The sequence below is a fragment of the Apiospora hydei genome, assembly GCF_038363865.1.
Source record: "Apiospora hydei strain CBS 114990 chromosome Unknown utg000009l_segment0_segment0, whole genome shotgun sequence".
NCBI classification, from domain to species: domain Eukaryota; kingdom Fungi; phylum Ascomycota; class Sordariomycetes; order Amphisphaeriales; family Apiosporaceae; genus Apiospora; species Apiospora hydei.
This window is the reverse complement of record NW_027117368.1, coordinates 4,145,529-4,169,914: the sequence shown is the minus strand read 5'-3', so window position 1 is coordinate 4,169,914 and position 24,386 is coordinate 4,145,529. Positions and strand designations below refer to the sequence as shown.

Genomic DNA, 24,386 nt, shown 5'->3' with positions numbered 1-24,386 from the left:
TCATGGCCCAGCTTGTAAGCTGGTATAGTTTACTTTTTGATGTTTTTGGGGTCGTGTAGCTTTTTGTTGTTTTGCTGTTGCTATATCCGTACTTGAGCCCACGTGTATAGTATTGAGAGCATGCGATATGGCGACCAAGAGTCACTATCATGCAGTTTTCAATTCCGATGTCCTTGGTCCAGTGTAAGCTGGGATGGTTTACGTTTTGATATTCTTGGAGTTGGCAGTCTCCTTCTATTTTGTGTTCTTTTTTTTGGCTGTTGACATCTACCTTCTACGGCCCATATAGTTACAGTGAAGGCACGCGTTATGAGGAGTATGGGACAGAGTTTATGTAGCATGTAGCGTTCACTTCTAATAATATGGTATAGGCTACTAATATTGCGCCGGGAAAGACCATGCGGTCATCTACTATTGGAATATCGGTGTTGGTATCTGTCTTTGGGTTTATTTGTACACCCAAAAGGCCGAGGCACTAATATGATGTATGGAGTACTGTCTGGTTTATATTGCAAATGCAGTATCGCCCGTCAAGCCGTGTTTTGGATTGTATTCTTCGTCTCTAACTAATATCTTTTGGTCGCCTGCATATGTTGTTTACCGATAGGGATAGCTTTGAGCGGATAGCTACTGGGTGGGTAGGAAGGTAAGAGGTAGGCGTGCAGCTAGAGTATATTTCGACATAACTACTTAGGTAGCTTCACCATTCCAAGCTGCTGTGTGCTCTGTGTATTGACATGCTCAATTGTTGTGCCGACCCGAAGCCGGCACAATGCAATGGCACTTGAAACATGACGATATCGCCAGAAGATAGGGGGCCCTCGCAAGTTCATGCTTGTTGAGCCCCAGTTAGCATTGCCAAGCATTACCTTGGCAAAAGCATCATGTTATTGGCGGACAGCGGATAGGTCATCCTCTAGCACGCCTGCGCATTAGCTTGCTACGACTTCAGACGGTCCACCCGCGGTAGCAACTACACTACGCGGATGCACTTAATTACTGGGGACTGCGACTGGGCGACGGGGACTTGAATCGAAAATTCATTTCGCTATTCGCCAGGTTCGGTCACTTCGGATGTCTTGTTCTCTTGTTTTTTTTATGTCAATTGTACTCTTCCCTGGGCTCTGCTTTCTCTGATCTGTATATCGACCTTGGATAGTACCCGTTGGTTGCACAGTTTTGTCCATTCCAGAACCATCCGCCGGTGCCGTCATCCTCCACCACGTCACGTCACGTCTTCAAACCCCAGCGCGCGCTCTTTGCTGCAAGACGGCCTCCATTTCATGTACAATCGGGACGCGATGGGCAACCTTCTCACGACGCTCACCGGCTTTGCCGCGCCAGTGTTCCTCATTCTCTCGCCAATCTTGTCGTATGCCGATCAGGCGATTTCGATGCAACGCAAGAGGTCAAGCGCCGGCTTCTCTCTCGACATCCCCTGATCATGCTCGTGGCTTCGATATGCAGGTACGGATACACGCCCGACCCTTCGTCTAAAACCCCCCTTTTCTCGGCATTATGTAACTAATTCGTGTTATTTGTACAGGGTCTTCTACTGGCCTGGGGCCCATTACGATACCGCGCTGCTGATCCAATCTTTCTGCAACATCTTCATGCAATTGATCCTGCTGAAAATCGCCCTCGACCACCGACCGGCGCATTCTTCCAAGGGCGGCGAGGCTGCGGTCCCCTTTGCTGGAACACAGGATGGCCACTCTGGATTCCAACGACCGTACGGCTTCTGGCAGTGGCGCTCCCACAAACCGTATGTTTGGCAAAGAAGGGATACAAGAGAAAGGATCTTAGCTAACTGGCTTCTAGGTATTGGCAGAGTCTGCTGTATTTCTTCATCGGCTTAACCGTCCTCGAACTCCTCCTCGCACCCTTTAGCGGCATCTATCCGGCATACTCATCGTTCATCGGCTACGTCGGGCTTTCGGTCGAGGCGACACTGCCCATACCCCAGCTGTTGGCTAACGCGAGGACGAGGACGAGCAGGGGCCTCAGGGTCTCTGTGCTTGCTAGCTGGATCGTGGGAGACATGATGAAGATGTTCTGGTTCTTCACCTCGACCACGGAGATTCCCTGGTCTTTCAAGATCTGCGGCATGTTCCAGGCTGGCTGCGATTTGCTTCTAGGAGTCCAGTACCTGATGTGGGGGAGCCGCGAGACACCAGCCGGACTTCAGCAAAGATGGACATACGCAGGCGTTCGCCCGCATCTTCAGGGCCGAAGCCCCAGCGGGCTCGGGTCACCTATGACTATAGACAGGAGATCTCCTTTTGCAGAGAAGACTACATAGATCGCATATAGAGCATTGCAATAGAAACTCTTCTACTTACTTAGGATGTTCTATAATGGATAGAATGGGAATGCCATTCTTCTAAACGCATTTTCGTTTTATTGCCTACCTGTAAATCAAGTTTGGCACAAGTGAGACTCGTTAACAACAAGCCCGGCAGTTGGCTACATATGATAAACCACCAAATTCTTTAATAGTTGGTTGCAATAAGTATGAAACCTTAATACCTTAAGACCTTAATAGTATGGGTATGCCTGCTCTGGGGTGGTGCTGGGGTATTGGGTTAGAATAGTGGCACATGGACAACGTGCACGTTCCGTTCGCGACTGTTAGCTGGTACATCGACTGGAAAACATCGAATCAGTGACTGAATGCTGCTTGAGGCCAAAGTAATAGAGAATCTACTGTGGTATTATTGAGTCTCTCCCGCTATCTGAAAAGAGATTTCGGATGAACCCTGGGCCTTGAGACGGGTTCGGCCATGGGTCGACTTTTACCATGCCAGGTCGCAGGCTAACAGAAGCGCACGCTTGTTTACAATCGTTCACGCCTGCTCAGGAGCTGCTTTTGCCTACGAGACCCAACCATATGTATCAAAACCTGCCTCTTCAGGCAACCAACCTCCATACTCCAGACCAGATCCTCCTCCATATTTTCGTTCCAATCTGTATTTGTCCAGCGACTCCGCTTAGGTTCATCATCAGTAAGCTAGCCATAGAAAGCTAACTGTCTGTAAGTGCCATTGCACCCACCGCCCTCTTGGCAGATGAATAGTGACCTTTTGATCCCGTTCCCCCAAGCTAAACAGACCTGGGAAAGCAACCGAACGCATGCACTTTACTTCTGTCATGATATATGCTAACGAATATGCATAGCACTGGAACACAAGTGGGGACCTTTACCGATCAGAAACCCAAGATCTTGACCTGGACCTACAATAGGCACTTGCGTCGAGGCTGTAAGTTTATCCTCCATTGATCGCCCATTTCGCGCCGGCATTGGTTGTGCGTGTACCTCCTTGATGTCATGGCCCGGACGCAAGAAGCTACGGTCATACAATTGCTGTTCTTGTCTGATCAATCTGCTATACCAGGCTCGTCTAGCATCTTTGTCCCAAGGCTGTTCCATCAGGAGTGCGGCGGACTCGATGGGTGTTCTGACAACCAAGGCTTGGATTCAGTTGGAACTGAAGCATCACCTAGCAGCAGCATCGCTCTTTGTTTTGCTTACAGTCTAACCAGTCAGTAAGTACTCATATAACACGTCCGAGGGCCCACGAGTATCGACCACCAGGCTCATCGCAGTCTGTTAGATATATGGTACAGTCCAAGTCAGCGCACCCCTTCCCTATCCGTACATAACTGCATCTTGTCTGCTGGTCTCAAGGGCCCAAGAGTGATGGCTGTGACTTCTCTGTCACAATTAGACAGATGGCATTCACAGTCGTCGATGCTCAAGCTTCTATGTGATCGAGAAGTTTCTGGTCGACGATAGACAGACGATGCCCCAACTGCATCTGCCCACCATTGACCGTCTCCGCTGGTGTTTACATCTTTGAGGCGGGTGAATCGGCCTGTTCTTTCCTCTTTGATGGACAGCATCCCCCTCCGGGTGAAGCTTCACTGTGCCCTGCGACAGCTACCCTACCCTCCATTCAAGTCATTTTTTCTGTTTATCCACATTCACTTCTAGTTTGACTGCGTTCTAACATCGATATATTGCACCAAGGCAGAACCAAGCACATCAAATCCCAACACTGGATGCTCAGATTGCAAAGCCAATATTCTCGGCTTGACACCAGTGCAATTACACTGAGCTGACAGACTCCGCACAAGGAACTCGTAAGTGAAGCCATTTCACCTGTATTCATATACACCCTCATGCTTCCGCTCCAGAGTGGAATATCTTTCTTCAGCACAAGAAGGCTGTCTGCTCTCGCCCTATTGTACGGGTGTCCAGTCATACAACGAGTCACCGGGCATATGCCAGAACATGCCCTTCATATCCTTCTCCTTGACTTAACCCTTCGGTAGTCACATTCTTATTGCCCACCAAGCACGTCGAGCATACTCCTTTCTATGCGTACCGCGTCTGTCCACTTCCCCAGCACTGCATGCTCTCTACAAGGTCGGCTTGACTTGCACCACCATATACGGAGCAACCAGGCTAGAAACTTGCACCTTCCATCAATCCACGCCACGCCATACTCACATCGCAATATTTCATAAACCACACCTTCTACTTTGGGAACATATGGTCCCGCTTCACATCATCATCCACGCGGTAAAGCAGCAATTAACTCATTTTGTAAACAGACATATCTGCTGCACTGTCTTCCACCTCCTCGAACTCAAGCCAGTAACTAGACACGATGGCGCCTACAAACAAAACAAACTTCAAGTCCTACGAGTCGGCTGTCCGACTTCTTGCGGCCGTGGTTGCTACAGCCAAGCCCAAACTCGACTTCAAGGGTAAGTACTGACTCTCGTTTTGGTTTCCTTCTGGCATGCCTACACGTACACAGCATTGGAATTCGCGCAATGAGTTTTTGCCATACACCCTGCATCCCATACTAAGTTACCTAGCAATCGCACTTCACATGGGTCAGGACTTTACCGGCCCCTCGGTGGACCATCGTCTTCGGCCCATCAAGCGCCTGGCAAAGATGCAAGAACAATATGTCGCAGAGAAGAAGAACCCAGGTGATCTGCCTGTCGATGAGAAAGGTAAGTCTGGATCGCAAGCGCGTTTTCTAGCTTAAACCTGAAGGGATCTGGACAGGATCTCCAAAGCCGCTTCTGCTGTCAATTGAGGGGGGTTTAGCCTGCGACACCCCCACCCCCTTTCCTAGTCGTCCGACGAAGGGAGGAGCTGGATGCCAATCACTTCTCAACTCGATTCCTCACTTCTTGTTCATTTTATTTTCTTGGAATATATCCCCTCATCCCCAACGTCTTACCGCACCACAGTCTTACACTGGTACGACTAGAACATGATGCTAATTTTGACATGTAGAGATCCAGAAGCTCTTTGGAGAGTCTACGGCCGATGGCATTGAGTGGCAGTTCCGGTCAATCAAGAAGCTAGGAAAGGCCCAACAGGATGCTGCAAGGAAGGGAGAGGACACCTCCAAGGTGACCATTGATGGAGTCGGAACCCCCAAGACCAATCGCACCATTGCAAACACTCCTGGCTCACGCAAGCGATTTGCATCTTCCGTCACGACGCCCACTACCACTGGCAAACGTGCTCGTGCCAAGAAGGTTGACGACGATGTGGATGACGACGTGGACGACGAGGAGCCCGTGGAGTTCGATACACCCACCCACAAGAAGGCAAAGTTCACGGACGGTGCCGCCGATCAGGTCGCTCCTTCTCCTGCCGCCAATACCTCTCTGTTTGGCAATGGACAGCAGCAGCCCGTGTCTCTATTCGGCAATGGCCAGGCACAGATCGCTGCCGGACCTGCCAGCTTCACAGCTCCTGCTCCTTCTGAGTCCACCATGGCTAATGACGATGACCTGGTGGAGATCGACAGCTCTCAATTCTCCCAGTCCTCGGCCAAGAACAAGCTGAAGGCGGCTACTCGACCCAAGGTCCCGAAGCAGGAGCCCATGGGTGCTGATGTGTTGACCTCATTCGCCGATATCCCGCGTTCTCAATCGTTGGAGAGTAGCCATGATGTTGCAACAAGCTTCTACAACCCCCATAGCTTCAGCGCGGTTCCTGCCCATGACGACTCGTTCTTCTCTAACCAGAACCACGACGATCTGGCGGAGGATGAGGTCTAAACACCACAACACAATCGAGACATCGTTGCCTTGACAGGCAACCTCTGAGTTTGTACGATTACGGAACATACCCCTTACGAGATGAGTGCTCCCTAAATGAGGGCGGAACATGGCAAAAGAAAAAGGGGGTGAGGGGGAACGAGGTGATTTACCTTGAGTCGTGGAGAAGGCGTGAGCCATATTCTCTGGGATCCTATCTATCTAGAGAGAGCAGGCTCTCATGGTGGTAAAGCGTTGCGATATTGAGTTTTAACACCATCTCAGGCTCGGGCAGGGCGAGCAATGAGGCCGCTTGCCAGAATCGGTAGCGTTGATTTGAGGACACCACAAGCTTGCGATTGAATTCATAGTTCCTTTTCGGTAGCATAATAAGTCAGTTCTGATCACCAATACCTCCGGCTTCGCATGCAACCTTTAAGCTATAGTATGATGAAAATGTGTTTAATTTCTGCCCAGGCATGGGTGTCTTCTTGTACGATATCTTGTAGTAAAAAGTGAAATACTAGAGCGACCTTCTAGGGCCAAGTAAGCTGTTGGTTTCTCAATGAGAGGCACAGACAGGAAGTTATTATCATAAAATTGCAAGCTTCCAAATTAACATCTATGGAAACCCTCTCCTCAAACAATTAAATAAATAACATGTTGATACTCAGGTGAAGTCGATGGCGTTCGCTTCAGGAACGACGTAGGGTCAATTTAATTGGCGATCAACTGGTGCCGGCCCGAGCCGAGCCGACAGAAACCTTGCACCGATTTTCACATCACCAACCAATCACAAAACAACATCCAGAATTCTTGCCTAGGTGTGTTATACGGCATATATCCCAGATATCCCGTTGAACCCTCACCTTTTTTTTCTTTCATCTTATGCCAATTTGCTATGAATGAGGTCGAAGTGGGTATCGAGTACCTCTCCGTGGGTGCCAACCGGCACACGGCCGTGGCCGATTGGAATGAAGATGGTCTAGTCGCCTTTGGGGCTGACTCGAATATTGCCCTCTGGGAGCCCAATGTATGTGAGAGTGCCAGCGACCATTTCGGGATGTCTCGTGGCCTACTTGCAGAATAGATTAGCTGACGCCATCTACAGGATGCATCAGTGAAGGGCGTGTCGCATCTTTTGGCTGGCCATAGTGACACGGTTAAAGCCGTCAAATTCCTGCCCAAGCCAACTTCGGATTCTGAGTCCTACCTGGTCAGTGGCGGCGATGACCAGACTCTCAAGATATGGAAATGCGCTGCTACAGGCTCTGCCACGTGTGTGCAATCGGTGAAGGAGCACACTGGCGCCATCAACTGCATAGCCACTGTACATGCCCGCCAGAAGCCTGTCGGGCCAACTATTTTGCGACTGGCGCTGCGGATGCTTCGATCAAGATCTGGGCATTTGAAAACGGCGAGGCCAAGTTGCTACAAACAATCAAAACCAGCCCCAAGTTTTTCCCTCTGTGTGTTGCGCTGAGCCATCTCAACGAAGCTGGCGATGGCCTGGTTCTAGCTGCCGCGGGGACGAAAACCTTTGTCCAGATTTTCGTGGCCAGCTCATCCGCCGAGCCCAATTTCGAGGCCCAAACCACTCTTTCCGGTCATGAGGGCTGGGTCCGATCTTTGGACTTCGCCTTCGAGAGTTCCGCTACATCGAAAGATCTGGTGCTTGCCTCTGCGAGCCAGGACAAGTATGTCCGGCTTTGGCGGTTCCATCAGGGTCAGGAGCTCCCGCCTGTGACAGCTGGCGCCAACGATCCGACCATGGGCCTGTCTTTGCCGGGAACCCCTTCAAACAAGGCACACCGACTCAAAGTTGGAGATCTTGACTTCTCTATCACTTTTGAGGCCTTACTGCTGGGCCACGATGACTGGATCTACAGCGCAAAGTGGTTCTCCGACCCTGCGAGCGGGAAGCTGCAACTACTATCTACTTCGGCAGATAATACACTTGGCGTGTGGGAGGCGGACCCTTCCTCGGGCATCTGGGTGACCACTGTCCGCCTGGGCGAGATCAGCAGAGAAAAGGGCGCAACCACCGCCACAGGAAGCACAGGCGGCTTCTGGACGGGACTGTGGTCTCCAGATGGCAGCTCAGTCATCTGCCTAGGCCGAACAGGAAGCTGGAGGCGATGGTATCACAACAAAGAACGCGACCAGTGGATGCCCGAGATTGGCATTAGCGGGCATACCAGATCTGTCACTGGCATTGCGTGGTCCAAGAACGGAGACTACTTGTTGTCTACAAGCTCAGACCAGACGACAAGGCTACACGCACGGTGGAACGCAGGCGAGCGCAAGACGTGGCATGAGATGGCCAGGCCACAGATCCATGGGTACGACCTGAACTGCATCGACTCAATCGGCTCGTCCCAGTTCGTTTCGGGCGCGGACGAGAAGCTGATGCGTGTCTTCAACGAGCCAAAGGCGGTCGCCAAGCTCCTGAATCAACTTTGCGACATAGGGGCAACTTCTCAAATCGAGGACCTGCCCGACGCAGCCAACATGCCGGTGCTGGGGCTTTCCAACAAAGCCATTGAAGCCGTAGACGACGACATGGAGATCGAGACTGCCAACCCCGACCAGGATCGTGAAGCCCTCGACCCGGGTTCCATGGTGCGGAAGTCCGTGCTCAAGATCGACCACCCGCCCTTGGAGGACAGCCTCGCCCGCCACACACTCTGGCCCGAGGTGGAGAAGCTCTACGGCCACGGGTACGAACTATCCTGCCTGGCGGTGAGCCACGACGGCAAGCTCGTCGCCAGTGCCTGCAAAGCCAGCTCGCTGAACCACGCCGTCATCCGCGTCTTCGAGACGGAGCGGTGGACCGAGGTGCGGCCGCCCCTGGCCGCGCACACCTTGACGGTGACCCGGCTCCGCTTCTCTCCCGACGACAAGTATCTCCTGAGCGTTGGCCGAGACCGCCAGTGGGCCGTCTTTGAGCGGGACAGCGAGGATCCCACGATGTACAAGTCGTTCCAGAACAACCCCAAGGGCCATACGAGAATGATTCTCGATGCGGCCTGGGCGCCCCTTACGGACGATGCGCTGGTGTTTGCGACGGCGGGCCGCGACAAGTCGATAAAGATCTGGAAGAAGTCCGCAGACGCGGGCATTGCTTGCATAACCACGATTCCGGCAACACACCCGGTGACAGCAGTGGACTTCTTGCCTCGACTGACGGAAGACGGGGCTCTCGTGCTTGCGGCTGGGTCAGAAATAGGCAAGGTCTCCATCCATATCATCAACGCCACGGACCTCAGTGTGATATCTAGCGCCCCCTTGTCCCCAGAGTAAGTTATTTCCCTCCCTGGATGCTGCTAATACCGATCGATGAGGACTGACGTATCGCACAGATTCTGTCTCGCCAAAGCCGTGCTGCAGCTGTCATGGAGACCACACGCGACCGGGAAGACATTGGCCATTGCTGGAGAAGATGCTTCATTAAGGATTTATTCGTACTCGGGCCCCAGCACATGAGTTGAGTAGCCAGGCGAGAAATAAAATATGCTACCCAAAAAGGACAACCTCAAAACCCGCACGTGTTTCGCTCTGCTGGGCCTCCCATAACATCGTCAGCGTATGACGCGGTCGTTCTAAGCTGTGAACCGGGGCTTGCCTGCCCAAAACGCCGAACCCAAGACAACATAGATATTGCCTCCAAACGCCACGTACATGGACACAGGCACCGGGTCTTCCCTCCTGTGTCTTTCTTTTCGTGACGCGCCCGCCCTTCCGCATTAAGAATTATTAATCGTGCTGTGCCTATGTTTCCTTCCCATATTCCCTCTTCTGTACAAAAAGAGGGCGTTATGTCTCGTTACTCTCTTGTCCTTGCCCAATTATAACTCCCTGACGATGGAGTCGAGCGTCTCGCCGGCGCCGTCGGCCGAGGACGTCGAGGACAGGGCCTCGACCGTCTTCTGCAGGGCGCCCTTGGCCAGGCCGCCCAGCACGCCGTCGACGCCGCTATTGTCGTCGCCGTGGACGTAGAACCAGGCGCGGTTGTAGAGGAAGACCATGTGCTGCGGCAGGTAGAGGACCGTGGCGATGAAGGTCAAGCTGAAGAGGAGGAAGACGACAGACCCTGTACAGATAGATGCCACCCGATTAGCCATTGGCCGTGATTCGGAACCCTGCTGGGAAGGGGTATAGTGGATGAATGAGCGAATGCGACACTTACAGAAAACGAACTTCTCGATCGGTGTAAAGATATAGACGCCAAAGGTGACCTCGATCTGGTACTGCTTGAGCCGGAACCAGCGGGCGACGGATTGAGCCATCTCCATTTTTCGGGTGTTGGTGTTGGATGGAAGCTGCTGGTATTCTTCTTTGTCCGAATTGGCCTTGAAGAGGGGAGCGAGGTTCAGTGTATCGCGCCGTTCAGTGATTCTTGAAGTAGAGAGTGTGTGATGCGCAACTGCTGTTCGGGATCTGCGGTCGCCGGAGGGCAAGTGGTTATGTCGTACGTGTGTTGCGTGTGGTGGACAAATGAATGTTTACAGTAAGAATCTTTGTTTGGCCGAGTAAGTATAATCGCTTTCGGGATGAAACGAGACTTGGACTGAGGCCTACTGTATTGTTCCAAGACCTAAGAGAGTAAGTTGACAGATTGAATGACGGATCGATCGAATTGTTGTTTCCTCATGCGTATGTTGGTTGCGATTTCCCCTTTCCCACGAATTTCCGTTCCTAAATTATCTTCGGCCTGACCTCTCTTGTCGGCTGTTGGGGGGGAAGGGATGAACCCACTTGGACCCCTTCATCTTCATGCCGCCTGCATTCACTGCGCGCTGATTCATTGACAGGTCTCGGCAAGAAAACAGCCTGGGAGGTCCCCTAGGGAAAATCCTAATTGGCTATCCACCCAACCACCACACCAACAGCGCGCTGCTTAGCTGCTTAGCTGCTTGGGCGGCTGCTAGGGGCCTGGCAGGAATCCGACCTGCCGACCTTTGTCTGTGCAGCCCATCCCGCACTTGTCTAGGTAGGTAAGGAGGTATGGAGGTACACAGCGACTCAGCGATTAATCGGCGCAACGGCGGCGTTTGGAGTTCCGATCTGTAATGTTGCTACTTGGGATTTCTTGATTCATGCATGTGATGTTGTTAGAATTGCATTTAGCAGCCTCCCATGCCAATCATGACACCTGCCCTACTTCTCCCACGAAACCGAAATACCAAGAAGAGAAGAGGAGCAACTTATGCAAAGAAGGGCAAAGGTGAAGGCGAATAATACGAAAAGAAACAACCGAACCGCGTCATTGTTGAATGCCGTACTGTACATATGTTCTAATATACGACTCTTGTCTTGTCTTGTCTTGCTCAAACACGAACGGGCGTGGAACCGGCAATCAAGCAAGCCGACGAACAGACGGCCGATTTCTTGTGTTAGGTACCGACCGGTGATGGAAGCAGCAGCCGGATAACATCAGATCCCGATACTCACTTCTCTTCTCTTCTCCGACTCACCACCATGGCCACGACTCGTGCGACCCGCCTTCTGGCATTCCCCTCCTCGTACTATGTTCAGCTCCTGAGGCCGATGGTGGTGGCAACGATGCCTTCTTCTGCTTCTCACCACTCTCTGTCCAACTACTGCTGCCACCGCCGCGCCCTCTCCACGACCCCGTCCCTGCAAAAGAAGACGCCGCAGTACCCGCCGAAACCCCAACTACCCCCGGACTCCGATCTCGACGAGTCCTTTCTGAAAGGCAGCGGTCCTGGCGGGCAGAAGATCAACAAGACCAACTCGGCCGTGCAGCTCAAGCACTTGCCCACGGGCATTGTGGTCAAGTGTCAGGAGACGCGGTCGCGGTCCCAGAACCGGTTCATTGCGCGCCAGCTGCTCGCTAACCGCCTCGACGATCTTACCAAGGGCGACCAGAGCCGGAGCGCCATCGTGGGCGAGGCCAAGCGGAAGAAGCGGGCCAGCAGCGCAAAGAAGAGCCGCAGGAAGTACCGAAAGCTGGACGAGGAAAGGCTAGGGAAGTAGCCAGGGCCGCCGAGGGCGAGGACGAGGAACTAATGGAGCAAGACGAGGCCGACAGCCATCCAGAAGAAGTTCACGAAACGGCGCCAGGAAACGATGAAACTACTAGTCACATTGTCACAGCAGAACATGACGAGCCCGAGAGCCCAAGGGTGCCCCGCGAAACAAACGAAACAACCAAACCTTAGCTACGAAACAGGGCGCATCTGAGTACAGAACATTACATATCTATTGGAGAGCCAAGATGGAGGGGATGCGATAAGCATGCTGACAATCACAAGAATCATTGAGGCTGATCATGGGGCGGTCTCAGTAAAGGGAGCTAGATCACCGCCATGCCGCCAGGTCAGAGCACAAGAAGCAATTAACGAGAAAAAACAAGTATATGATCAACCTCAAGTATAATTGTCTACCCCGTTGCGCGCACGAATAACCTCCTTAAAACAAAATACATTTGATTGTTTCGTTTCCCGGAGCTGCCTACAGGCTAACCGTAATCTCTCGCCCATTACTAGAACTTTTTGTAGATATGAGGTCTGTCTGCAGGAGAAACCCTTTCGCATCGGCCTGGGGACAGAATTCTCAAAGGCCGCCATCCAATCCGCGCTATCGTGAGCTCGTGAAAAGTAGGAAGGGGAAATGGATGTAACGGAGGAGCACACTGGACAAGCGCTTAGAAGCACTTGCGGTGGACGATCGAGGGACCGCTCTCGTCGTACTCCTGCTTTGAGATCCACATCTGCTGGAAGGTCGACAGGGAAGCCAGAATGGAACCACCGATCCAGACGGAGTACTTTCGCTCGGGGGAGCAATGATCTTGACCTTCATGGAGGAAGGAGCAAGAGCAGTGATCTCCTTCTGCATACGGTCGGAGAGACCGGGGTACATGGTGGTACCACCAGACTAGGAATTGTTAGCGAGGTTCCCAGCAGAGCCAGAAATAGGGTACAATATACCATGACAATGTTGCCGTACAGATCCTTACGGACATCGACATCGCACTTCATGATGGAGTTGAAAGTAGTGACGTGGATACCACCGCTCTCAAGACCCAGGACAGAAGGCTGGAACAGAGCCTCGGGTGCTCGGAAGCGCTCGTTGCCGATGGTGATGACCTGACCGTCAGGAAGCTCGTAGGACTTCTCCAAGCTGGAGCTCTGGGCAGCAGTCTGGATCTCCTGCTCGAAGTCGAGGGCGACGTAGCAGAGCTTCTCCTTGATGTCACGAACGATTTCACGCTCGGCAGTGGTGGAGAAAGCGTAACCGCGCTCAGCCAGGATCTTCATGAGGTAGTCAGTCAGATCACGACCGGCCATGTCGACACGGGCAATGGCGTGGGGCAGGGCGAAACCCTCGTAGATAGGGACAACGTGGGTAACACCATCACCGGAATCGAGCACGATACCAGTGGTACGACCGGAGGCGTACAGAGACAGGACGGCCTGAATGGAGACGTAGAAGGCGGGAGCGTTGAAGGTCTCGAAGACAATCTGGGTCATCTTCTCACGGTTGCTCTTGGGGTTGATGGGGGCCTCGGTGAGCAGGACGGGGTGCTCCTCGGGGGCCACACGCAGCTCGTTGTAGAAAGTGTGATGCCAGATCTTCTCCATGTCGTCCCAGTTGGTAACGACACCGTGCTCGATAGGGTAGCGCAGGGTGAGGATACCACGCTTGGACTGGGCCTCATCACCGACGTAGGAGTCCTTCTGACCCATACCGATCATGATACTGTGCCATGCTGTTAATACTAGAAAGCAGAAAATGTCGAATCGCAGCCTTGGAACTTACCCATGGTGACGGGGGCGACCGACAATGGACGCTGTGGACGTGTGTTAGCAGGTTGTTGGCTCGAAGTTTTGCCCAGGAACCGCCGTCGCGATATCGCTTAGAGCGGGGTGTGGGCCGAGTCTAGGGGACAACTTACGGAAAACAGCTCGGGGAGCGTCATCACCGGCGAAACCGGCCTTACACATACCCGAACTAGACGTTCATGTCAGTTCCAAGCTACCAAAAAATGGTTGTTTATTGATGCGGCCATGATTGAGGTCTGGCGAGGTCTTCATCACCGACCAAATGGGGGAAGGGTATCTGGGGCTAGTCGGTGAGGTGGCGGATCGTCTTACCCATTGTCGATAACGAGGGCAGCAACTTCCTCTGTAGCAGAAAGACTGGTTAGCTATGGTCGTGTCGAGAGTGCGGATGAGAGAAGACGCGATGGCCCGAGGAGCGAGGGAGGCGTGCGAGGCGTGCAAGGAGGCATGTGAGGACAGTTTGCCGTTGGTGTTTCGTGGACGAGTCGACTTACCTTCCATTGTGACGGATTACGTAGTGCGAAAGGTGTCAAGAAAAGTGAAAAGAAGTGAAAATGGAGATGCTGAAGCCCACGCGATTCCCGGACCGGTGGAAGCAGAGAGGTTGCTGTGTTGGAGGGAGTGAGGTTATTATTTGCTCGAAGGCTGTTGGGGGAGGGAAATCAAACAAGGAGAATGGGAGGCTGGGAATGTTGATTGATGTGGTTGACTTTAAGTCTGGTAAAGTGGGAAGGGGGGAGAACGTCGGTCGGGCTCGTTCTGTCTCTTTTGCCTCCAAAGAAGGCGTTGCCCTGGGTCTGGTTGGCTAGTCCAGGTCAGTCGGCCTCTACTCCTCTACTCCTCTCCCTCACGCTCGCACTTCTGGCTCCTTTGTGTGTGCGTGCTTCCGCTGTTCTGATTGAGGTGGGGCCTGGTCGGGTAGAGGCTAGCAGGTTTATTAGGGGTAATCATTACAATTAGGTGCTGGAGCCTGTAGGTACCGTCCGACCTACCTGCTTTTAGTGGTCTTCCCACCGTCAACAGCAAAAAGTAGTGGGAGCCTCCTTTTGCCTGGGGGGCTGGACCGGGTCAGAATTGCAGATTGGATGGGATTGATTTGATGAACTCGACGCCTGCTGCTCCATAATCTGGAGCTCCCTCCTGGCAGGCCTGAAAGGAGTGACCAGATAGACCCCTTCCAATATCCATTCCATTGGTTGAGTACTTACGTATTCCGCATCATGACCGTCACGTAAGAATGCTGCTACCTAACCTCCGATGCTGCCAAATCCCGCCCTCGCCATGCTGCTAATAACAAGTCCCGGTATTGTTCTACCTAAATGGGCTGATTGGGACATTGGCACCTGGCCAACTCAGAGCAAGCCAGCTCAATTTTGTGGTATCGTCACCGCCAGATAGCTCCAGGATCCAGGAGTACGTAGGTGACAAAGTCGGTACATACCTGTCCCAGCTGTACTATTGAAAGATCAGGGATCTGCACGCCGCTTTTGACCCGTCAGACACGCATACCTGCACAGACGGACCAGACCTCCTCGCGGATGTGGCTGAACTCTCGTAAAGGGGTCTATCAATAAATAGCCGAATACGTCGCTTTTCTCGCACGCGATCACAAGCCAGTCCGTCCGCGTTTCTCTCATCAAGCTCCTCCCTTATCTGCGGTACTACAAAAGGAGGTTCATCTTCGAAATGCGACTCTACCTGTCTACCCCGGGCATTGGAAGGTTGAACTGTGCCACCCCGACATCCTTCCTCGGGCCGCGCACGCGCTGAAGTCTCGCTCCCACTGGCCAGCAAGGACATACCCTACCTACGAATTGTCCACGCAATTCATCTTAGGCATCACCAAGAAACAATCCAGCCCGTTTCATCAGTGAGCTGCATGCGTCACCAGGTCGCCGTTCTATTAGCTTCCAGGCAGCCTTTATTGGGAATATGGGATGCCTACACGAAGTAACACGCCTCCGAGACGTATTTTCGACGGCATGGGCTTTGACTCCAGGGTTGACGACCTAATCACCAGCGTTATGTGTGGCTGAACCCGTACGATTACGTATGTCTCCTGCATCAGTCTTGCTACAGAGTCCAAATTGCTATGCGTTGCTGCCACGACGCCAAGCAGGCATCGCCAAATAAATGCATGCAGGGGCGGTTGTGTATAGCATCGTCTACTCTACGGGGTTCCCCAGCTCTCCGTCTTCACTAATCGTGTTTCAACTAGTTGACGTCAGATATGCTCTGCTATACTCAAGCGAATATTGCAACATGCAATGAAACTTTCTAGGGTGATGGTCTTGGCCCCTATGCCTGCCACGAACCCCCAAGGCCAAACTAGATAACGTCGTCAACGGTCACCGGCAGGTGTTGATGACGGTTTTCTTGCTCCGATGCTTCGTGATGTCAGCGATCGCAAGCCAGAACCTTTGAGAAGAAGAGGCATGAAGCATGAAGCATGAAGCATTACTGCCAGTCGCATTGTTGTCATGTTGCTGCCGCTCCCTCAATTACATGTACATTTGGTGACAGCTACTAGTACGTAGCACCTTCGGTTAAAGCGGCGACGAGGGGTGATGGTGGGGCATCACCTCTCCCCCTTCAAAATGAGCTTTTTCTCCAGGTGCGGGCAGCTATGAAGAATCTCGAATTGAGAGGTATATTAGTCCTCGGGGAACTGCCTGATGATTGATATTGCTCCAAGAAGCTTCGGATCGTCAATATCCCGCCCGACTGTAGGTGTAGAGCCGTGATCGGCTTCACACCGCCCAACTGCAGCAGCACGGCGATTTTCTGCTAAAGAACCAGCACGCTAGTCTCAAAGGGGCTTATCTTATCGAACATCTAAGAAAGTTCAAGAAGCCGCAGGAAGGGACCCTTGAACCAATGATGAAAATGATGCAAATGATGCAAATAGACCTGCTTGCCTGCCCAAATCAATATCATTCTTTGCCAAAAAAAAAAAACAATCTCCAGTTTACAGCATCTATTAGCTCTTGAAAGGCCAAACTACACAATAGGCCACGCGGAGTGTTTCTTTTAGCCAGAACCAAACGGCAACCACGTTGAAATCGCGGGGTCATCCATCCCACTTTGCATATCCCACTCGAGATTCTACCCCAGATCAAGAATTACAAACCCGCCACTCTCTAAAACCGTAACCATGGGCGACAACCAGAAAGGCCTGAACGACCTTCTCAAATGGAGCATCGCAAACACAACACCCTCCACCGCCACAGCCGCCACGGCTCAGCCCAACGGTGATGCCTCAACACAAGAAGACCCCACTGGCGCCGTAGCCGCGGCCGCGGCCCGCGGCCTGAACCCGGAATCCCTCAAGGCGCTGTTCGGGGGCCCCTCGGACGCGGACCTGATGCTGGCCGCGGTGGCGCACATCCGGTCGACGGACCCCGAGGTGACGCTCGAGAGCAAGCTGACGGCCTTTGACAACCTGGAGCAGCTGATCGAGTCGCTCGACAACGCGAACCTGCTGTCCAAGTTGGGGCTCTGGACCCCGCTGCTCGAGCTCCTCGCTCACGAAGAGTCCGAGATCCGCCTCATGGCCTGCTGGGTCGTCGGCACCGCCGTCCAGAACAACGAGCCCAGCCAGGAGCGCCTCGTGGCCCTGGGCGGCGTCGAGCGCCTCGCCGCTATGGCCCTGGGCGACCGCCTGACCGCGGACGGCGCCCGGGACGAGTCCAAGGCTGATAAGGAGGGCAAGGACGTCCGGCGCAAGGCCGTCTACGCGCTCAGCTCCGCGTGCAGGAACTATCAGCCGGGTATGGATGTGCTGACGTCAGAGCTTAGCAAGCGTGGGGAGGGCAAGGGTGAGAAAATTGACGCCACGGATATGGAAGCTGTCAACGTTGTGATTGATGCCTTAAGAACGCAGGCGCAGAACGCTTAAGCAGGGGGGTAGTTGGGCGTGATGGAGAGTGGTTCTTTTGGTATCATTTGCATCTGAGGCGTTGCGGATTTCGGTTCCTGATTCAATCATGGCAGGACATCTCAAAAGGATTGGTGCTCACAGGGTGGTTTTGCATGGGATTTAGAGCTAGATTATGAACAATGGAAAAGGATACCACGAAAGTCCGAATCATGACAATTGTACAGGTGTATATTACATTTCATTGATGCTTCTGCTGATACGTGAACATTATATATGTACATTCGGGCCAACAGTTTGGATGCGGATCTAGTCAACCAGCTTTCCATAGAATGGGATTCCCATGGCGCCAAACAGCAGTCTAGCATGCCTGTCGGACTTGGCCGTGGTCTCGACAAAGATACGGCACCCGGGAATCATCTAGTTGCAGGTCAGTAAAAGAGGCACATGAAGGGCTTAGTGAAGTTGCCGTACCTTTTGTGGGTATGAAGAGTAGTTGGCTTCCACCTCCGGGAAGTGCATCATTTCCTGGGGCTCCAGGCCAAACGCCAAGTTACCCGCGCCATCACCAGTCGTACCTATGTCATATATCAGCTTCTCACATTCATCATCCTGATGTACGAAGTATTAAGCAGGATCCAACTCACCCTTGATACCTTTCCACTCCTTGATCTTCGGGAAAACAAGGTGGATGACCTTGTCCAGAAACTCGTAGGCCTGGTTCCCTTGCATCGTGACCTTGACACCGGTCCGGTCGCCCTTGACGATACTCCATTGTGAGACACTTTGCCGCGTATGTGTCACAGTCGGGCGCACACCCGAGATGGTCTGCATGATAGTCTTGGCAACTGTGATGTGGTCCGGGTTCTTCTTAGCCTGGGGCGTGTACATGGCGACGTGCACGGCCTTGAGCGCAGGAATGTTGTGATAGTTGAGGTCCGGCTCCAGCGGCAGCAGCACCTCGGCACCACGCGGTCCACGCTTCGGGCGGTTCTCCATGTAGGGCGTCTCATCGCCCCAGGTACGGAATCGTATCCGCTCGGGCTTCTCGGGGTTCCGGGTGGCTTATGCTGATAAGTGAGCGTTAAGATGTCTGAAGCAATGGTCGAGTGGTAAGTCTGCTTGAGACGAGGCAGGTTGAAGGGGCCGGGTGTGAAGTTTCGAGCGACCGGGTCGGAGGACGGAGGCGGTTGGATGGGATGCAACGGCCCTCTGTCGTACTTGGGCGGGTGGTATCGGTATCTTTATATAGATGCGGTAATCAGTGGGAGATCCTGCACACATATTGGAGTAACTTAGAGATAGGAACAGGATACGAACCTGGAATGGGGAAGCTCGTGTTCTCTACGGCTTGCCCGCTTCCTCGGATCCATGATCGAAATGCCTTTGCGTTCGACAACCGGCGTCATCAGACCAGACTCTGTTTCCACATCTGGGACGGCTGGGCCAGCCTCGGTGGAGGCGCATCGCGAGAGGCTCGCAACGCTGGGTTTCCAGGCCGATGGCTGTTGCAATAGCTGGCGCGCTGAGCGCGGCACCTCACGAAGTGCCATGTTGCCTGCCGATTTCAATTGGCAATGGGAAACACAGACAAATGCCAAGCAGGTATCGAATAATCTTCCCAGAATCCCCGACTGAAGCTATCGCCGTACGTTAACTCGAGCTTTCCACTTATCGCATTAACCCGTACATTGGTTTTTCGACGGGGCTCGGAACCTTGAATATCCGATTAAAACCCAAAGGCCCGGTCCCCTCCACCTATTGGGGTCGGGTGTTTAGGTACAGTACCTACCCGACCTGATTAGCTAAGACTCTGCCCCTGCTACATGCTGTCAAGCTCCCTGCACTTGACCTTCCAGTCGGTATTTCAGCCCGTATTTCACTTGATGCATCAAAGACAGTACCTACACTGGCGCTCGCTTTGAGGAGCGCAAGGTCGGGTGAATAGATGATCATACCATGGACACTGTCCAGTTCGCTTACACCCACGTACGTCTAATCATTCATTTCTCCTGGCATGATTCAGTGCAAATATAAGCAAGGCAACGGTATGCGTGGAGTTACAATTGGCTATGGGCTGAAGGGCTGAAGCGACAGACAATCTTTTAGGTGTACATAAGGTATGGAATGCATTGTTTTTGCGCGGCTAGAGCGCTAAATTCTGCCAGTACGTGCGTCTCTGCAAGTTTAATAAGGGTCTTCCCAAAGTACGGAGTAGATGGTCTAGAAGCCTCTGCTTTGGCTTCCTCGTCTGCGAGATACCCCACAAACCCCCGTCTGACCAGATTCATAGCCTTAACCTAGCAACGTCTACTGCTGATCACCAAATCTACAAGCGGTTCACCTGGGGAGAATGCAAGGTGTCGTAACAACACAGCTTATGTCACTCGATCGCAACTGTCGGAAATCGTGGCATATCAGGCTATATACTCTCTCCTCTGCTGCCTGGGGTCGGTTACGTGTAGCGATTGGCTGGCCCTCTTGCTTACACGACCTTCTAAATCGAGTGCTTGATGACACCTCAAGACGCGTTGCCCTGATCAAAGGTGAACATGCTGTGTATTCCCAGTCCACAGTCTGGACCAGATCTGCATGCAACCCTACCTACTGTACATACATTCATCCGCACTTGCATCCGGTACTTTTAAGTCGTCGGGGATCTTGAGCAGCAGAGACAAGAGGATTCGAGCAGCGGCAGAAAAGGGCTACCCAGTTGCTCTGTGCGAGTCCTATTTAGGTACGTAAGTAGGTATGTACGTGGTTGGATTTAGCAAGTCCAGTCATCGGGCTTTTATCCAGGAATCGATCCGGCCATTGTTCAGTCAATCCCCCGGGAGCCCGAAGCCCCGTTTGGATTGCCATGGGCCATAGCCGCGCAAACACATGACAACTGGTCATGGACATGAGCCTTCGTTTGAGCAGGCAACAAGAGTGAACATTGCCATCACATCCTGCCTGCTGCTGTTGTTTGCGGGAGCGAATCCATCAAATTTGGTCATGCAAGCAACTTTGAAAAACAAAAACAAAAAGTAAATGAGGCTTGGGGCAAGTCTGAGGTTATTTGTTTGCAAGGCTGTCTGCCCCTCTCCCCGCGAGCGAGCGACTTGACAGATCAATTCGGTCCTGCCCAGCCGCCTCAACAAGGTACTCGAAACATTACCTACCTACACAATCACTTGGAACTCAATCAATCAATTGTTCCACCGTCAATCAGTCTTGGCTTGCAGGAGAGATTTTCCCCCTTCTTTACGCGACCTTGACAGCGGCATTCAATTAACCCACGTCAAACCCCGTCACCAGTTACCAGCCATCTTCCATTCCGCCCATCGTCGTCACCGTCAGAGCTTTGCCTCCCTCATGGATGCTCCTTAGGATAATCGACCATGCGCCTTGCCGAACTGTATCATTACCTGCAGCCATAGAACGCTGACCCTGGAACTTTTGTGTCTCGGCGAATGATTGCAGATTCCCAAGAAACAACCCCTCCATCGGTTCAACAGAGACGACAGACAGACTAGCAGAAATAAGACCCTTGTTGGCGGCTTATAACCCCACCACCCTTCCTGTCGTCTTCACTCCAGACTTCTTCCACCATGAAGAAGACCGCCTTAAATACGGGAAGGAAATTCCTAAGCCGACGAGACAAGAACGGCCACCGTCGCAGCAAATCAGCAGACCCTCCACATAAGGTAGATTCAACCTCCACACCCTGCTTCATGCCCCAAGAATAGGCTCCGGAGGAAACCATCTCTATAGAATTTGTACCTATATGCTGATCTTCTGGTGTAACCTTAGCACCGACCTCTTTCCTCCGAAGCTTTCTTCTCCCTCTTCAAATCCGACTCCAAGCGACGCTCCGAAAATGACGAAGAGAAGCCCGTGGATCCGGAGAAAGAAGCGGCAAAAGTCCAGGATGTGTTAGCACGCCTCAGCGAATTAGGAATCAAGAATGCCGAAGAAGACCACGCCCGTTATGCGCTCAATTACAAGTGCTCGGCCGGCAATGTTGACAAGGCTGTCGAGCTCATGATCTTGCAGCAAGAGGCTATGTCCGGCAATATTGTACACTACAATCCCAATGTTCAAATGCTGGGAGCAGAGAACCGCGGCAACGTTACCTGCTATCTGGATGCTCTGCTCTTTGCTATGTTTGCGAAAGTCGAGGCTTTTGAGTGCATGCTCAAAGGCGAATTGCCAGAGGGGCCGCAGACTCGGTTGGCCATGCTGCTGCGATTGTGGGTTAATATGCTGCGTAGTGGCAAGCTCATCCAGGCCGACATGACAGAACATATACAGGATGCTCTTGCGGCATGCGGATGGAACGATGCCCAGCTTTTGGAACAACAGGACACCTCCGAAGCTTTCGCCTTTATTACTGAGACTCTGCAACTGCCACTGCTTCCGTTACAGGTTGACCTCTTCCACCAAGGCAAAAACGATGAAGCCGATCATAAGGTCGTATATGAAAGGCTCCTGAACTTGGCTGTGCCACCCGCCGACGAAGGAAAGGGTGTCAAGCTAGAGGACTGCCTCGAGGAATATTTCAACTCCCAAGTGGATGTGCACAGAGATGATTTGGAGGAGACCAAGACCGCCAGACGGATGACGCTTACCCCTACACCGAGAACACCGACGGCGCATGCCACCCCCTCTACTCCGAAAAGCACAATACGTTTGGTCACGAACGATGATGACGAGGAGGGTACATCAGTGGGGTCGAGTGGTACAAGCGATGAGGAAACTCATGATCATTCGACGCCGTTGGAAAGGAGATGGACTGAGCGCCCCACCACAGCAGCTTCGGCTTCTGAGTCGGTTAAATCACATACTCGGCCACGACGAAGCCGGACCGAAAGCCTAATACAAAGAGTCGTCTTGGACGAGCAAACGAAGTCTGCAGAAAGCGCCGACAATGCCAGCCTCTTTGCGAAGGCTAAACGAACAGCCTCGGTCGTCAAGGCCGTGACGATCCCAGCTTGGCAGTTCTTTAGACTCATCCGTATGTTACTCACTTTCCCCCATCCCAGCTAAACCTATTACTAACAGGGCTTTAGCCTGGCATACCACATCAAATGAAGATCCAGAGCCGCAGAATGATCTGGAAGTCGCACGCCATTTCAGTCAAAGGCCAGTTGTCGGCATCTGCTTGAAGAGATACATGGTTGACGAGAAAGGAGTGCCGAAGAGACAAAACACATTCATCGATATCCCAGATAGTCTACGTCTGCCGCATTTCATTGTTGATGATCGCCACGTGGAGGAGAATGGGTTGAGTACGGACTACAAGCTCGTACTGCAGTCTGTTGTTTGTCACAGAGGTGACTCGTTGCACTCTGGTCACTACATTTCTTTCTGCAGGGTAGCCCCCAAACTACTAACAGACAATCGACGGCATGATAGCGATCCTCCACCCGATTATGAGGAAGCACAATGGGTCAGGTTTGATGATCTTGCGGAGCATCGTGTCACAACGGTCGACGACATTAAACAGTCGCTCAAAGATGAGATGCCTTACCTGCTGTTCTATCAGATTGTTCCCATCGTTGATGTTACGGCCAGTTCGACAGATGGTACAGATGCTGAGCCACCCTCATATGACGACTCGGCAATAGCGGTGAAGACTACCGGTACTGCAACCCCGAGCCTCGAGAAGACATCTCTTTCGCGCCAAGCCAGTAGCTACTTCGAAAGCATTAGCAATCTTGCGTCAACAAGCGCAAGTATACGCTTTTCAGCCGACTTGGAACGGCCAGTCAGACGAAGCCTTGCCGACGAAGACGGGTTCTTAAACGTTTCCCGTCGGGGCAGCTTAGGCAACGAATTGTCGTCTATGGGTCCTAGCCCCGCGGTAACACCCATAGAGGAAAATTTACCTGTCACGCCAGCCGACGAAACGACTGCGCAGAGGCTGAGTAGAGCTGCAGCCAAGTTTCGCACTGGAAGTAAGAGCAGGCCAGGAAGTCAAGCTGGCGAGAATCGCATTAGTTTGACCATGTCGCGGCTGAGTGGTCTGGTCCGCACGAGCAAGGAGCCCCTACGCGAGTCGGCCGTATTAGATACGGACGATGATTTCGAGGTAGTTGACACCAACGGAACTACTACCAATATCAAGGAAAAGGAGAAGGAAGACCAGAAAGAGAAAGACAAGGACAAGGAAAAAGATAAAGATAAAGAGACAGGCCACAAACGTGGCCGTTCTAAAGCGAGACTAGACAAGGGGAAGGGGAAGGAGAAGGAGCAGAAGGGAAAGCAGCGTGACGTTCCCGAAAGAGAGTGCGCATTGATGTGATCCTTTGGGTCCATCCACACTATAGTAGAAATTGGACCCCTCCAGCCATGGAGGGAAGCGACTTTTTCAGGATTGGCATAGCGGCTTTATACCGTTGGCTGACGTACGTAGAGTTGTGGCTCTTGAGCGGGTTGAAAGTCGGTCGAACTCGGTTTTACAGACATTTGAGATACCCGAATTTTGATTCTTCATATACCTTAATCGTAACAACGCAATAAAGCGACATGAGGGCATTGATAAGTTCAACTCGGTCTGTTTCAGTTACTGGGGCCTGGAATACCTGAGATCTCTTGGCAACGTTGAATTTATTGAATTTTTGGGAGAAAACAAAAACCAAGTA

General features: G+C 52.4%; 9 protein-coding genes across 9 annotated transcripts; 6 read left to right on the top strand and 3 right to left on the bottom strand.

Annotated features, from left to right (window-relative positions):
• Positions 1-1,301: 1,301 nt before the first annotated feature.
• Positions 1,302-2,302, top strand: PG997_013115 (PQ loop repeat protein; the record flags this gene model as incomplete). Its single annotated transcript, XM_066817429.1, has 3 exons — positions 1,302-1,408; positions 1,547-1,765; positions 1,822-2,302. The coding sequence occupies 3 exons, from the start codon at positions 1,302-1,304 to the stop codon at positions 2,300-2,302; spliced, it is 807 nt and encodes a 268-aa protein (XP_066663121.1).
• Positions 2,303-4,673: 2,371 nt separating this feature from the next.
• PG997_013114 (uncharacterized protein) lies at positions 4,674-6,093 on the top strand (the record flags this gene model as incomplete). The annotated part of the gene is made up of 3 exons (XM_066817428.1): positions 4,674-4,773; positions 4,888-5,028; positions 5,318-6,093. 3 exons carry the CDS (start codon positions 4,674-4,676, stop codon positions 6,091-6,093), a joined length of 1,017 nt encoding a protein of 338 aa, XP_066663120.1.
• Positions 6,094-6,973: 880 nt separating this feature from the next.
• Positions 6,974-9,558, top strand: PG997_013113 (uncharacterized protein; the record flags this gene model as incomplete). The annotated part of the gene is made up of 4 exons (XM_066817427.1): positions 6,974-7,105; positions 7,184-7,402; positions 7,471-9,371; positions 9,435-9,558. 4 exons carry the CDS (start codon positions 6,974-6,976, stop codon positions 9,556-9,558), a joined length of 2,376 nt encoding a protein of 791 aa, XP_066663119.1.
• A 362-nt stretch (positions 9,559-9,920) lies between these two features.
• PG997_013112 (uncharacterized protein) lies at positions 9,921-10,383 on the bottom strand (the record flags this gene model as incomplete). Its single annotated transcript, XM_066817426.1, has 2 exons — positions 10,262-10,383; positions 9,921-10,165 (listed from the first exon to the last, which is right to left on the bottom strand). Exons 1-2 carry the CDS (start codon positions 10,365-10,367, stop codon positions 9,921-9,923), a joined length of 351 nt encoding a protein of 116 aa, XP_066663118.1. The 5' UTR covers positions 10,368-10,383.
• Positions 10,384-11,553: 1,170 nt separating this feature from the next.
• PG997_013111 (uncharacterized protein) lies at positions 11,554-12,072 on the top strand (the record flags this gene model as incomplete). Its single annotated transcript, XM_066817425.1, has 1 exon — positions 11,554-12,072. One exon carries the CDS (start codon positions 11,554-11,556, stop codon positions 12,070-12,072), a length of 519 nt encoding a protein of 172 aa, XP_066663117.1.
• A 670-nt stretch (positions 12,073-12,742) lies between these two features.
• On the bottom strand, positions 12,743-14,505 carry PG997_013110 (actin; the record flags this gene model as incomplete). The annotated part of the gene is made up of 7 exons (XM_066817424.1): positions 14,375-14,505; positions 14,193-14,223; positions 13,994-14,049; positions 13,858-13,888; positions 13,026-13,797; positions 12,892-12,972; positions 12,743-12,868 (listed from the first exon to the last, which is right to left on the bottom strand). The coding sequence occupies exons 1-7, from the start codon at positions 14,379-14,381 to the stop codon at positions 12,743-12,745; spliced, it is 1,104 nt and encodes a 367-aa protein (XP_066663116.1). The 5' UTR covers positions 14,382-14,505.
• A 2,529-nt stretch (positions 14,506-17,034) lies between these two features.
• Positions 17,035-17,778, top strand: PG997_013109 (Hsp70 nucleotide exchange factor FES1; the record flags this gene model as incomplete). The annotated part of the gene is made up of 1 exon (XM_066817423.1): positions 17,035-17,778. One exon carries the CDS (start codon positions 17,035-17,037, stop codon positions 17,776-17,778), a length of 744 nt encoding a protein of 247 aa, XP_066663115.1.
• A 288-nt stretch (positions 17,779-18,066) lies between these two features.
• On the bottom strand, positions 18,067-19,310 carry PG997_013108 (mitochondrial 54S ribosomal protein uL5m; the record flags this gene model as incomplete). The annotated part of the gene is made up of 5 exons (XM_066817422.1): positions 18,067-18,177; positions 18,232-18,335; positions 18,405-18,738; positions 18,783-18,999; positions 19,078-19,310. 5 exons carry the CDS (start codon positions 19,308-19,310, stop codon positions 18,067-18,069), a joined length of 999 nt encoding a protein of 332 aa, XP_066663114.1.
• Positions 19,311-21,350: 2,040 nt separating this feature from the next.
• PG997_013107 (uncharacterized protein) lies at positions 21,351-24,046 on the top strand (the record flags this gene model as incomplete). Its single annotated transcript, XM_066817421.1, has 3 exons — positions 21,351-21,446; positions 21,553-22,756; positions 22,812-24,046. The coding sequence occupies 3 exons, from the start codon at positions 21,351-21,353 to the stop codon at positions 24,044-24,046; spliced, it is 2,535 nt and encodes an 844-aa protein (XP_066663113.1).
• Positions 24,047-24,386: the final 340 nt, after the last annotated feature.